The 12800-nt window shown below is 34.9% G+C and overlaps 4 protein-coding genes across 8 annotated transcripts in view; 1 reads left to right on the top strand and 3 right to left on the bottom strand.

Annotated features, from left to right (window-relative positions):
- LOC110427761 (P-loop containing nucleoside triphosphate hydrolases superfamily protein) overlaps positions 1 to 758 on the bottom strand; it is a 4563-nt gene extending 3805 nt beyond the window's left edge. Inside the window, exons 1-2 of the mRNA XM_021443350.2 lie at positions 421 to 758; positions 55 to 193 (exon numbers count right to left, since the gene is read on the bottom strand). Coding sequence (XP_021299025.1) covers positions 55 to 193; positions 421 to 692 — 411 coding nt within the window. The 5' untranslated portion in view covers positions 693 to 758. The remainder of the gene's footprint in view (positions 1 to 54; positions 194 to 420) is intronic.
- A 901-nt stretch (positions 759 to 1659) lies between these two features.
- LOC110427918 (SWI/SNF complex component SNF12 homolog) lies at positions 1660 to 4733 on the bottom strand. Its single transcript, XM_089785544.1, has 2 exons — positions 2607 to 4733; positions 1660 to 2063 (listed from the first exon to the last, which is right to left on the bottom strand). Exons 1-2 carry the CDS (start codon positions 4163 to 4165, stop codon positions 1991 to 1993), a joined length of 1632 nt encoding a protein of 543 aa, XP_089641670.1. The 5' UTR covers positions 4166 to 4733; the 3' UTR covers positions 1660 to 1990.
- Positions 4734 to 5671: 938 nt separating this feature from the next.
- On the bottom strand, positions 5672 to 8684 carry LOC110427945 (Galactose oxidase/kelch repeat superfamily protein). 4 transcript variants are annotated; one of them, XM_021443602.2, is made up of 2 exons: positions 8441 to 8684; positions 5672 to 7148 (listed from the first exon to the last, which is right to left on the bottom strand). In XM_021443602.2, exon 2 carries the CDS (start codon positions 7105 to 7107, stop codon positions 5890 to 5892), a length of 1218 nt encoding a protein of 405 aa, XP_021299277.1. In that variant the 5' UTR covers positions 7108 to 7148; positions 8441 to 8684; the 3' UTR covers positions 5672 to 5889. The 4 variants fall into 4 exon arrangements, with proteins under 4 accessions (XP_021299277.1, XP_021299274.1, XP_021299276.1 ...); XM_021443599.2 differs by lacking the exon at positions 8441 to 8684 and adding an exon at positions 7282 to 8401; XM_021443601.2 differs by lacking the exon at positions 8441 to 8684 and adding an exon at positions 7772 to 8401.
- Positions 8685 to 12227: 3543 nt separating this feature from the next.
- The window catches only part of GHS1 (Ribosomal protein S21 family protein), a 2178-nt gene continuing 1605 nt past the window's right edge, over positions 12228 to 12800 (top strand). For both annotated transcript variants that reach the window (XR_002446340.2, XM_021443433.2), the window contains exon 1: positions 12228 to 12715. Coding sequence is in view for 1 of the 2 variants with exons in the window: in XM_021443433.2 (XP_021299108.1) it covers positions 12300 to 12715 (416 nt within the window). In the remaining variant the exon portion in view is untranslated. The remainder of the gene's footprint in view (positions 12716 to 12800) is intronic.

Raw genomic sequence — 12800 nt, 5'->3', positions numbered from 1 at the left:
TGAATTTTTTTCCAGAGAAATTAATTGCAAATAAATGAAATTAAGTATTCTAACCAATTCATTTACAGCCTTTCCCTTAGATTGCTGAAGCAGTGCACAAAAATACTTTGATTGCTTTATTTTGTCAATATCAATACCTCCTTTCCTGCCAAAAACACAACCGGGAGCTTTGCCTGCCTGTTCAAATGCTCGGCTGAAAGTATGCGTAAAGCACTTTATCAACATCAAAGATCAAGATTTAAATGCATAACACCATTATTAAAACCCAAACAAAATCCTAATAATTAACAAAATCAAGCTTTAATCACAAGTTTGATTTGGAATTATCTAAGAAGATAAGCATAATTTCAATTTACTCAATTGGACCAAGAAAAAAAAAAGGTTTGAAATCCTAAAATTTAATTCATGATATACATATACCGATCAGATTCTTGAACGAGGGCACGCCGAGCTGAGTCGAGCTTAGACACAGCGTCGCGACGTATGGGACGAGTGAAGGCCTCAGCGACTTCAGAATGAGAGCGAGAATCGAGGAAACCGAGGAGTCGAAGGGAGAGGACCTGAGCCGCAGCGAAATCCCGCTTCTCGAGGCAGAGCTCGGCGCCGAAGAGCAGCGAGTGTAGCCGCTTCAGGTTCTGATCCACTTCTTTTCTCCAACACTTTTTTTTCTCTTTCGAGTTCGATTCTTCCATTTCTTTAATTTTTCTTTGGCTATTTGTTTCCTGGTTTATGGTTGCAACGAAGAAGAAGATACTCAATTTTGGGCTCTGGTTTTTAACTTTTCCCGCCAGTTTCTGGCTTTGGATCGCTTTAAATTGAGCGGATAAGAAAATGATACTATTGTTGGGCTAAATTACGTTGTAGCCACTCTCCCATGGCTCAACAATTTTTTCCTTTTCTTTTAAATAAGTTAAAAAAAGAATTAATTAAAATAAAAAGTGAATAAAATAAAAAAAATACACATAATGTTCAAAAAGGCTCTTGAATATTAAAAAATATTCAAATAAATTCTTATTTTTTTGTTACTTTTAATAAAATCTTATATTTTTATTTTCAATCAAATACGTATTTAAAATTAATAATTTACTTAATTAAAATATCATGTAACATTAACATATAATTAATATAAGAAATAAAAAATATCATATGATCATAAATCATGACATGTTAATATATCATGTCACCATTCATTTTAACATGTCAACATATCACATCAACATAAAATAACAAAAGAGTTTTTAAATAGATAATTCATTAATTATAAAAATTTATTTAACTTAAAATAAAAATATAAAAATTTATTTGATTCAAAAATCAAAATAAAAATATTTAAACAATCACAATAAAAGAAAAAAAACTTTTATAAATAATTTAAAGACTTTTAGGTATTATGTTCAAAATATATATTTTTTCTTAAAATTTTATGAATTATTGGAAATTAAATTAAAATATTTAAAAAGTTATTAACATTTATTTTTTTAAAAAAACTGATTTATAATTTCATCTAAAATCTGAAATAAACTTCTCGCATAAATTAAAAATTAAAAATTTATAAATTTTGAAAGCCAAAAATACCTTTGCTTTTACTTTTTCCATAAGCAAAGCAATCAAATGGAATAGAAATGAGCAAGCATTCTAAAATAAATATTACTGCATATCTAATTAGAAAATCTACATTCAAGGATACCATTTGCATTTCCATGATATAAACAAGAAAGGAACACTAAAGTCAAACCATGAAAGATGCCAGGCCCAGGAGTCCACCATTTATAAATTACAAATTGAACAAAACAAAAACTATCTGGCTAATTTCTATTTTTTTTTTTGTTATTAAGTTTGATCATAATTATGTCTAAACATGCTACTTCCTGTTTCTACATCCCTCTGAATCACCATCCAACAACATTACAATTCTACCTCCATTAAAGGAATGGTCTACAGTTGCTACATGATTCAAATCATTAACAAAACATTGCAGGCCATCCATCATTCATGTGCTTCCTGGGGCATCACTTCCTGCTGCTGGCTTGCGATTCAGATAGCGGATAACAGCATCTTCAACCCTGTTAGAATCCCCAAAACAGACCTCGATTATGTCCCATCCTTCATAAATTCCATTATCACCTTATATCTATCATTAGGTTTTCCATACTAAACTTATAAAGTAAACCAAGTGAATATATCCAAGCATGTGTCAAATCTATGAAAAAGTGCACTCCTTAGATCTCAAATACTGAAAAAGTCCACATGTCAATCAAAAGATTTCGAGATTAAATCTCAAAGTTTAAATAAGATGTGGTTATGAATTAATATATGATGAACTGCTGTTTCGCATACTATGGCAAAAGAACTAAAAGGCTCTTGAGTAATAGTATTACTCAGAGATTAGAGGGAAGGTGTGATGAAAAGTTTTGACAAGGCACAACTAGCAATAAGGTTGAAGGGTCAATCGATGCCTGAGGTTTCAACCAAATTAATCAGAATTCAAAATATTATCAATAGCAATGACTGCGTGTCTAAAGTGATTGGCTAGGGTTCCAACTTGAGGTAAATGATCCAAAATTCAACAAGAGTAACTGCAACTAAAACAGAAAAAATAAGCTTACCATGGTTGGTTGAAGAAATCTGAACGCCGCTCCCTTTCAACACTTCGACTAGCTTCTCCAGCTACCAATTTCAGATCCCGGCTCTGAGACTCAATTAAAGCATTAATAAATTCACCTGGTGATTGACTGAACCCTAGAAAAAATGCACGCCTTCTACGGTGCTCATGAATTTTTCTAATGGCAGCACATATTGCTTCATCGCAAGCATCAATCTCTTTGCTCTTCTCTGCATTTGCCAACAGAGCAGACAATTCCCTCTGTATAGGAAAGGGCACATCAACTAACACATCATAGCATGCAGTTCCAACAGGACCATTCCCAGAAAGTTTGATCTTATGCTCCAAATGTATGGGTGGTGGTGAAGACAAATGCTGTGATATCTTTTGCGATACCATGGTGAATTTCACTCTGTCCTCCCCAAAAACCTTCTGAAGTTGTGCATCACAATTAAAGAAAGATGGATCATTTGGGTTCTGAAGTTTTCTAGCCTTTACATAATGCCAAATTGCAGCAATTATTCTGGGTCGCGTATCAACCTCAATACCAAGGACTTCCATCAAAGCTGAAGAAAGCTTGAACTTCTCAGGTACATAATTCATTTCCAATCGTATATTCACAGTGAATTCCTTATCCCCTTTTCTCTTCACCTCAAAACCTTCATGAGGTGCAGGTGATCGGGCATGCTCCCATATAATGATATGATTCTCCGGATATAGTCTCTGGTCCAAGGAAATTGTCACTTTCTTGAAGAAAGATGAAAACTTTGGGTACAAGGGATTTGTTTTTTGAACAAACCCAGGCTGATCTGGATCTACCCCATCTTCCAAGATTCTCCCAATAATCTTAAGGGTCCACATAGGGGGCTCTGCATTAGGCTTCTTTGGAATTGTCTTAATCTGATTAGCAAATGTGTTGAAAACATATATTCGAAGAGTTTTCTGAACACAAGGTGGGTTCTTAAGCGCTTCCTGGATGTCAACTTTTTTCCGAGCTAATGCAGCATCAACACGAGCCTCAAACTCAAGAAGCTGGGTGTACAAAGCAGATTCAGGAAGAATCGCTGCCACTCTATCCTGTAGCTGTTTCTCAGGAAGCTTCTGCTTCTTTCTACGTGCAGCAGGTGTAAGTTCCATTGTTCTCAAAGGGGACATTGTGTTTGTCATAGGAACACCAGGAGGACGCACAGGGGGCTTTTGAAGGATCCTCTTTGCACTGCCAGGAGTAGACATGGACGGCGAAGACGAACCTAAATTCCCAATGCCCGCATTCTGAGACTGGTTAAGGGACAACCCTTGAGCTTGTAGGTGTGCTTGGAATTGGGCATGAGCTACCTGTGCTTGAGCTTGAGCATGAGCATGTGCTTTTGACTGAGCCTGAGCCTGGGCAAGGGCCTGAGCTTGCGATAGCTGAAACTGAGCTTGAAAACCAGCACTAAGTTGTGCCTGTGCTTGTGAGAATGCAGGGTTTCCAGCCATAGATGGAGCTACCATCCCCGCATTACCAAAGGGCGACGAAGACGCCCCCAGGCTCTTGGGGGGATTATTGTTGTTCACAGACATCACTAATCTAATTCACCGGAAAAATATAAACACCCACCAAAATCTAAAACATTCAGAACAAACTAAATTCAAAACTATATAAGCAAATACCCACTAACCAAAAACCCCCAAAGAAGCAAAATTTCCCTTCAAAATCAAACCTTTAGAAGTTGAACCCTAAAGGGTACCCTAAACCCCAAAAGCCCTAATTTTGCCAAAACACCAAAGACACTGAATTGGAACCAAAATCTTGCCAAAACAAAAGGGGTCTGAATATGCAACAATGGGGAAATGAAGGGCAAATGAAGATGGAATATGCAAGAACCGAAGAATTTGAATTATAACATTAGATTAAGGGGAGATACTTGAAACTAAACGAGAGAACTAAGAGTGGAGAAAACGTAAATTCAACAGAAAACGAAGAGAAATAAGCTTACGAAAGAGTGAAAGAGATTTTAAGCCTTTTTGCCTTTTGCTGTTTTGCCTTCTCTCCCCTACCAAAAGAAAGACCAGCAGCTACAGAGAAAGAAAGAAAGACTTCGCTGCCTTTGTTTGCTTCTCTCTCTCTGATTGCCTTTTTCTTTTTCCTTTTTTTGGCTTTCTTTCTCTCCTTTGTTTTCTAGTTACCAAACACTATCAAAGCCCGGATCAGATCCAATCTTTTTGACAATCCAGCCCATGAAGTTTCTTTTTTTACTAATCTAGCCCATGAAATTTTTCTTTTTGTAAATCAAGCCCATGAAACTTATTTGCAGCCATAGAATTAAATATTTTTGTGCTTCTATATATTTTCAGTATTTGGGAGAATAAATATAAATATCCATATTTTGAATACTATCCCTATGTTCATGGAAATTTATAGATATTTAAACATCTATGAATATCCGTTATAAAAATTACAAATTATGAAATATATTAAGGATATATACGATAATATTATAGATATTTTGACTCCTTGGTTGATGCATGATCTCCCTATTTAAAAAATAAAATTCGAATCCTTGTTTTTCTAATTTAAAAAAAAACATGAGATAAAAAAATAATTATAATACTTTTAAATCTTGGAGGATTCAATTTAATATTTTTGTAATTAATCACGTCAATTTGTTATAATTTGATGACTTTACAAATTATTTAAATATTTGTCCAATTTTATTTTATGCATACTACAAGATGTTAATATTTATTTATCTATATCTTGGAGTTTCCACACAGCATAAATTCATAAATAAATTATGTGTACCATTTTGTTGTTCTATTAATTCTTATAAGACAAGATAAGAAGATACTAACATATGTATGAACATATACTAAAATTTGATTCCAAATTTCTAATATTGGCTATAGATTTCAGTCAATTTTTCATTTTTTACCTATATTTATTCATATTCTTATAATTAGTCCTCAGGTAAAGCTCATCTATATCTCCTCTTTATCAGATTGGAGTGCATAAAATGAGATCATTGGGAATTTGTAACTCCCTTATCCCCCTGTTGCCAAGAGAATCGAAAACCATAAATGGAACCATGTTGAAGGACAGAGCCATGGTATTAACTATGCTTAACTTGTTTCTCTGGCTTGCCAAGATCAAGAAATAAGGTACAAGAGAAATAGAAAAAAGCACCAGGGTTCTCCAGCTTTACCCAATTATCTTTAGGAAATTTCGGAGGTTTCCTACAATTCCCTACTTCCACAATCCGATTTTTATTTAGAAAGAAGCCTATGAAAGCTTGTTGAGTGCAGATTCAAGCTACCATGACAGTACAGTTGAGAAGAAAGAAGTTAAGCCGGTCTCTGCAGCCCTCAATGCACCTCCATTGCAATTCCTCAGTGTCAGGCTGCGGGCTGCAAGTGTAGATGGTCATGGCCTGACTTGATCCGGAAGACGAGAATCCAATCACTAGCAGCTCATTGCCAAGAGACTTGAATGCCACACCCCAACCCCTATGAAGATCTGCTCTGACAGGTACCGGTCCCAACTTCTTCCATGTGTTGCTGCTCTTGAGGTAGACCCTGAGCTCATTGGAAGATGTTTCAAGACCGTAAAGCTCATTGTTCACCACGGCAACAAGGGGTGGGGATAGGCCAGTTGCAATTGTGGTATCTTTCAACATGTCTGGGATCAACTCCCATGCATTTTTATCCTTATCGTAAGCCTCTCCGCAAGTGAGTTCGTTGTTTTGCCCATCTCTCCCTCCAATGACATAAAATCTGTTATCCATGAAGCAACCGGAGCAAAGATTTCTCTTCTGATGCATCCTTGGGAGCAGCTCCCATAATTTGGTCTCCGGATTATATTTCTCAGCTGAATTCAAGGTTTTGGTGTTCTTCCCAATCCCACCAGCTACAAAAGCAAAGGTACCGCAGGTGGCAGATGCAAACAAACATCTAGGATCAATCATGGAAGGACCCTTAAACCACTTACTTGTTTCCAGCTCAAACCTCCACACAACAGGACCTTCAGTCTCCCTGCCTGACACAATCAATTGGCTCCCAGCACAAAGTGATTCCCTGTCTCCACTTATAAGGCACCCATCTGATGATGGTAACTCTGGGAGCTTTCTGCAAGACTTGAATAGCCTATCAAATGCCCACCAACATTTTCCCCCACTAGGTGCCATAAATATGGATGATTCTTTAAACCCAATTTCCCTCCTGATTTTGAATAACTCACCACTCCTCAGAAGATGTAAGAAATTCTTGTTTAGTAAGTAGAGTTTCCAATACTCCGATATAGGAAATCGAGCCAAGATCAAGACCTCTAGCTCATCACTGAGCTGGGGAACATATAAGTAATCTGCATCCTGAGGTTCTATGCCTGAGGAATCACCGAAGCTGCTCCTGCTTGGTGAAAATCCATTATGGTTCGGATGTGCTTCTATCATAGCTTTACAGATCTGTATCTTTTGCCGTGGGGACATGTGCAAGCTATCCATGAGATCATCACCAAAATCCTCAGCCATGTTGTTCAGAAGAAAACAGGTAAGGATCACATAAAAACGCCCTATAGAAACAGATTAGATATATTAATTGTGGCCCTAAATTAACAGCGACAAATAATTTTAAGACCTTGAAAACAATTATTTCAGAAGCTGATCAAAAGTTTAGTTTATGCATGAAGAACCTGACATAATCACCTGAATCCAGATGATATATGACCGCCAGCTGACCATTTCGTAATCATTAATTGAAAGGTCAAAGACAAATGTGTAAATTTACAGGAATTTAAAATCTAGGAAGTATCTTCCCCTCCTTGAGCTGATAATCTTGTATTCTTTGTAAAGAAAGAAAAGGGAAAAATCCTTGGGATGAAGTATTTCACATCATGAGTTCATCAACATTCAAAAGACAGCAAGAATCCACATGCAGAGCTTGCAATGCAAAAGTTTTAATCTTTGAGCAGAATCCTAGATAGAAATTCAAATTGAATCAGGCAAAACAGACCAGGAAGAAAGATCTATAACATGAGTTGATGAAGATTGAAAAAAGTTATGCAGACAAGCATCCATTCATGAAGAAACATATAAAAAGAAAACAGCCAAAGGGGTATCCAGAAATGATCAAAACATAGCTATAACACAACAAACACACAAAGATAAATGAACAGAAACACAAAAGCATACATACAGAGAGAGAGGCAGAGAAGTAGAGAGTGAAAAAGGAGATGCTTACCAGAGAGGTTGAAGTCAATAAAAAGGGAGAACAAAAAGGAAAGTTTACAGCCTGTAGAGCTTAAACAGTAACACAAACTCTAACATCTGAAGTAAAGGAAGAGAGAGAAGAGATGATATATAGGGAAAAAAAAAAAGAAGAAATGGGTACCAGAGAAATGAAATGAATTTACAATTGCAGGAACCCCCATTTGCTGGAGATTTTTATTCTTTGTTTAGTATGCCTCATCTGTTGGGATTACAATATGATGCATTTGGTTTTATTATTTATTATTGTGATCATCAAAGAACATCATTTTTATATTTGAATCAGAAAAAGTAGAAAGCTTTAGAAAGAGAGAAAAATTGTTTTTTTAGTTCTTGGCCTTCTTTGAAGGATATCAGGGGCATAGGAAAGAAGCTTTCTTTTATATTCATTAATGAATTCTGCAAACATATTTTTAATTGCTTAACATCCCTAGTCTAGCTGTTGTTCATGGACTTTTTTTTCCCCTGCTTTCTGTTATTGTTGAAGAAAATGGCTTTACATCTCAAAAGACAATTTTTCACCACTAACTCAATGCCAATACAGTACAATTTGAGTTAAAAATTAAAAAAAGCAGTACTAAATGGGAAATAATTATACCTTTTTTTGTTCCATTTCATATCTTAAATCTTTGAGGAACAAAACTAGTAGTTTGAAATATTCAAAAATAGTGGGTTTGAAATCTTCAGAACAGACTGTGAATAAGAATTGCTCTTCAAAGCTTTGAAGTATTGCTGTCAATAGGCTTTGGGGGGGGTGGGGGCTAAAGAAAGCTAAATCAATGAAAAAACAAGTAGAAAAGTTTAATTGAAAAGAAGTTTGAAAGCCCATAGGCTATCATATGATAGAGCACTACAAAGCTTACTATAATAAATCACACCATGATGTTTTTAATTTATTTCTGTTCCTGGTCTCTAAAATCAATAGCTGATGTGCTGTCCATGCTGAGCATTTCTTATTTCTTGGTTGCTCATTTTCAGAGATGAAAAGATGGCAAGAAAAGTGGGCAGTTAGTCTTGATCAAAGAGCAACAAGCAAAAACAAATGAGATGTCCAATAACCAATCCAAGAATAATAATGTTTATTGTTAAATGCTTGGCCATGGCATTCACATCTGTCCTGTTCAGATTGTTCTGATCAAGAATCATACCGAAGTTATTTTACCAGTCTAAGCCTATAAGATTAGTTTAGTCAGAACCAATGGAAGAAAGATGCCACGCCCTCAGCCTAGAAAATGGAACCCCATTGGATAAGGTCTTCCTTTTTAAGCCTTCTTTCTTTTTCATTTCCCCCTGATTAATTGTTTAATCAATGTTTATGCGCTGGCTGTCCACTGATTAGTTTGGTGGATTTGCCTTTGATTTAATAAAATCCAAGATTCACTGTCATGTTCGCGTAGGCTTAGCATTTGTGTATGATAGGTGTCTTCATGTAGCAATAGAAATTGTATCACCCACTTGGACGGCTCCATGGATATTATTTTTTTTATAATTTTACGTTACGTATTTAATTTTAAATTATTAATTAAAAGTTTTAATTTTTAATATGAAAAATTTATTAAATACGGAAAATAAAATTATATAAAGAAAATTAAGTGAAATGTCGTACAAAGGTAGAATTTAGGAATAGAAATTGTCTTCCTCACTTAGTGCCCCGTTTAGTATTTTTTTTTATAATTATATGTTACATGTTGAGTCTTATATTATTAATAAAAATTTTAACATTTAAATCTTAAATTTTAATATAAAATTTTTAAAAACACATGATTTAAAATTAAAAAAAAAACATTCGATAGGAATTAAGGATTTCTCTTCTCATTTAGGACATTAATCTTTTTATGAGAAAAAAAAAAAGAGAGGTAATATTGCAAAAGGATTGGGTAAAGGACAAAGGTCTAATCAGCTTTCAGCCGACAGACATGGCAAAGAGCATGCTAATGAACCTTGATATTAACATAAGCAAAAGATCTCCACTGACCCTTATGATAATTGGGTGACAAATTTTTAGCACCACAAGGTTCATGGAGGAGAAAAAGAAAGATTTTGATTAAATTTAAGAAACCCATTTAAAAGGATTCATTGTTGATTTGATATAAACCTAAACCTAAACCAACCACTGTGTCTTATTGTTTTTTTTTTTGGATGATCTCATGTGTTGTGGGATGCTTTCCAAAGCTTGGAAATAAGAGAAAAAAATATTGGCATGCTTTGTTTTTTTCCAGGGTTTTTAGAAACCGAGGGAATTTGTACCTTTTCATAGTTAATGGACCTCACACATATTTGAGTGCAGATTGGAACACCCATTTTTGTGATGCCACATCATTTTGATTTGCTTTTAGGAGATCACTTCATGTTTATGCATAAACAGATCTCTCCCTTCAGCCAATTACTAGGCTGGTGGGAAAACTGAAAACAGAAAGGAATATATATATATATATAAGCCATCAAAATCAGCATGGAAAACTGGGTGTGATTGGGATGACACTTGTCATTTTCATATCTGCAGTATATAGTACTTCATTCCTCGACATAATCAACTTCTCCTTTTGTTAATTACAAACTTTTTAGCTGGGCCAATCTTCAATAAGGTAAAACCTGTTCTAAACATTGTAACTTATCAGGATTAAAGGATATAATGAGCTGAATCTGCAGGTTTTATATGGAACAGAATTTTTGGTCTGTTTCTTTTTGTTTAGAAAAAAGAAGCAGACAAAAACCTGTTGCAGCAAACAACAAGGCTGCTAAAAAGCAGAAAACAAAGCAACAACAACAGCAAAATCGAAACAAGAAAATCAGTTAAAGATGTTCCTGATGTTTGCCCCTTCTTTTTGTAGAATTATAGCCTTGGGTCACCGAAATGAATTAGAATCTTACTTACAAAAAGAGGGTTGCTGCTTAATCTTGCATCTAGTACAGTGATCTTGTACTCTCTCCTTTAACTTTCATTTCCCTTTTCACTTTTGAGAAAACTACTTTAAATATAAATGTTTTCCCTTTTTTTTTTTTTCAGTTTTTTGATCAACTTTCTTTCTTCATGAGACATTTGTGCAAAGCCTGCTTGATGAGGTGAAAACGTGTTCATCTCAAAAGAAAACAAGACTTGCCGAAATGATTATCTATGGTCTGGAAATTTGGGCAATGGCTACCTGAAAGATATGGGCACTCAAACCTCTACTTAGAAAAAGACTAGAGAAAAGGTCTATTTAAAGGCAAAAGAGCAACCAATGGCGTAGCAGTGGCGGTGCATGCGGCACACCCAGAGCTCTGCAGTGGCCACTGTCCACGTCAAAGTACACATATCTGCAATTCCAACTGTCAACTGTTACAAAAGAAAAGTAGTAAGATACGCCAAATATATGTTTTGAACAGTTGCCTGCACTATTTCTAAGCACTTGCCAATTGTTGCTATGGTAAGCCAAGGGCATCTTAACAAGTACCACAGAGGCATCTCACCCAAAAAGGAAACAAAAATCTTCCCATTTCATTTAGTGTCTCTCTTGACATATATATATTTTGTATATAATTTTACGATATGTATTTAGTAAATTCTTATATTAATATCACTTTTACAGTTAATTTATTTGTTCTTACTGTTAGGGTTTATGGTTCAGAATTTATAGCATAAAATTGAAAATGTGACACAAAATTATAAAAGAAGTATCAAATGGAGCATCAAGTGAAGATAGAGAATTTTTATTCTCAAAAGAGTTGGGGGAGGGAATGCTTGAGAGAGGAGATCAAACTCAAAGCAAAGAATGTAAAACATATATCTAAAACATGGGATGTGTATATGTATAAATATGTTAGCATCGTTTTTAACTTGCTTTCCATTAGAAAATACTATAAATAAATTTAAAATTAAAAAAAAAACAATAAGGGAAGAAAGAAAATGATAGTAATAAATTGGGTTATTCTCTCATTTTATATTTGCAAAGGACCATAACCATTAAGCACTACCAACTACTAACAAAAGATTATCAACTACAATAGAATAACTCGAATATATATGCACAATAATAAAATGTGATAAATTAACGAGGTATGATATATTATCAGTGTATGATATTTATATTTATTATTATTTAATTATAAATAAAAATTAATTTATTGATATTATATAAAATTTATACATTAATAATATATCAAATATAACCGTTTTCAAAGATAACTCATAATGGAATCTCCTTTTTTTTTTGCTATTTTTGTATATAATTATATAACTTGAATTTAATATGGTTTTAGGTAAGAGAGGCTAAGGGCCGGAAACCAAGACTCAAACTAGAAATTTTAAGGCCCAAAGTTTGGTCGTGAAGTTCAAGCCACGAAACAAGTACAAGGTAGAACTTATCCCAAGCCAGGGCAGTCAGCTTTACAAAGTCCAAAGTGAAAAAGCACGCAAGCAAAGCCAATAAAATTCCCATCCACAAACTAAAGAAAGCTCAACCCCATCATCCACACCTATGGCTACTTCACTCTCTCTCTCAAACTTCCTCTCCTTCCTCTTACCTTCCAATCCTCCTCCACCATCACCCAAAGCAGCTCCTCTCAACAACCTTTCCCTTTCTTCCCAGAAACCCAAAAACACTCTCCTTTCGGTTTCAGCCCAAGAGGATCTGTCTTCTTCGTTATCCACTGAATTGTCGTCTGTTATATGCCCTTCTCTTGCGTATGCAAATACCCTTTTCTTTAAATCTGCTTACAATGTTCAGGTTATCGTGGATGACAATGAACCCGAAGAAAGGCTGCTTAACAGGTTCAGAAGAGAGGTCATGAGAGCTGGTGTTATTCAAGAGTGTAAAAGGAGGAGGTTCTTTGAGAATAAGCAAGATGAGAAGAAGCGTAAGTCACGTGAGGCTGCTAAGCGTAATCGTAGAAGGTAATGCTTTGGTCCCCCTTCTTTTTTTTTTTGCTCTTTTTTTTGTAGGCTGTGTAAAATGGAGATAATGAAGAAGAAAAAAAAA

Source organism: Theobroma umbraticum, unplaced genomic scaffold (genome assembly GCF_002168275.2).
Source record: "Theobroma umbraticum cultivar Fairchild unplaced genomic scaffold, ASM216827v3 scaffold_239.0, whole genome shotgun sequence".
NCBI classification, from domain to species: Eukaryota; Viridiplantae; Streptophyta; class Magnoliopsida; order Malvales; family Malvaceae; genus Theobroma; species Theobroma umbraticum.
Note: the sequence above shows the minus strand (reverse complement) of the source record. Positions and strands in the feature narration are given on the sequence as shown.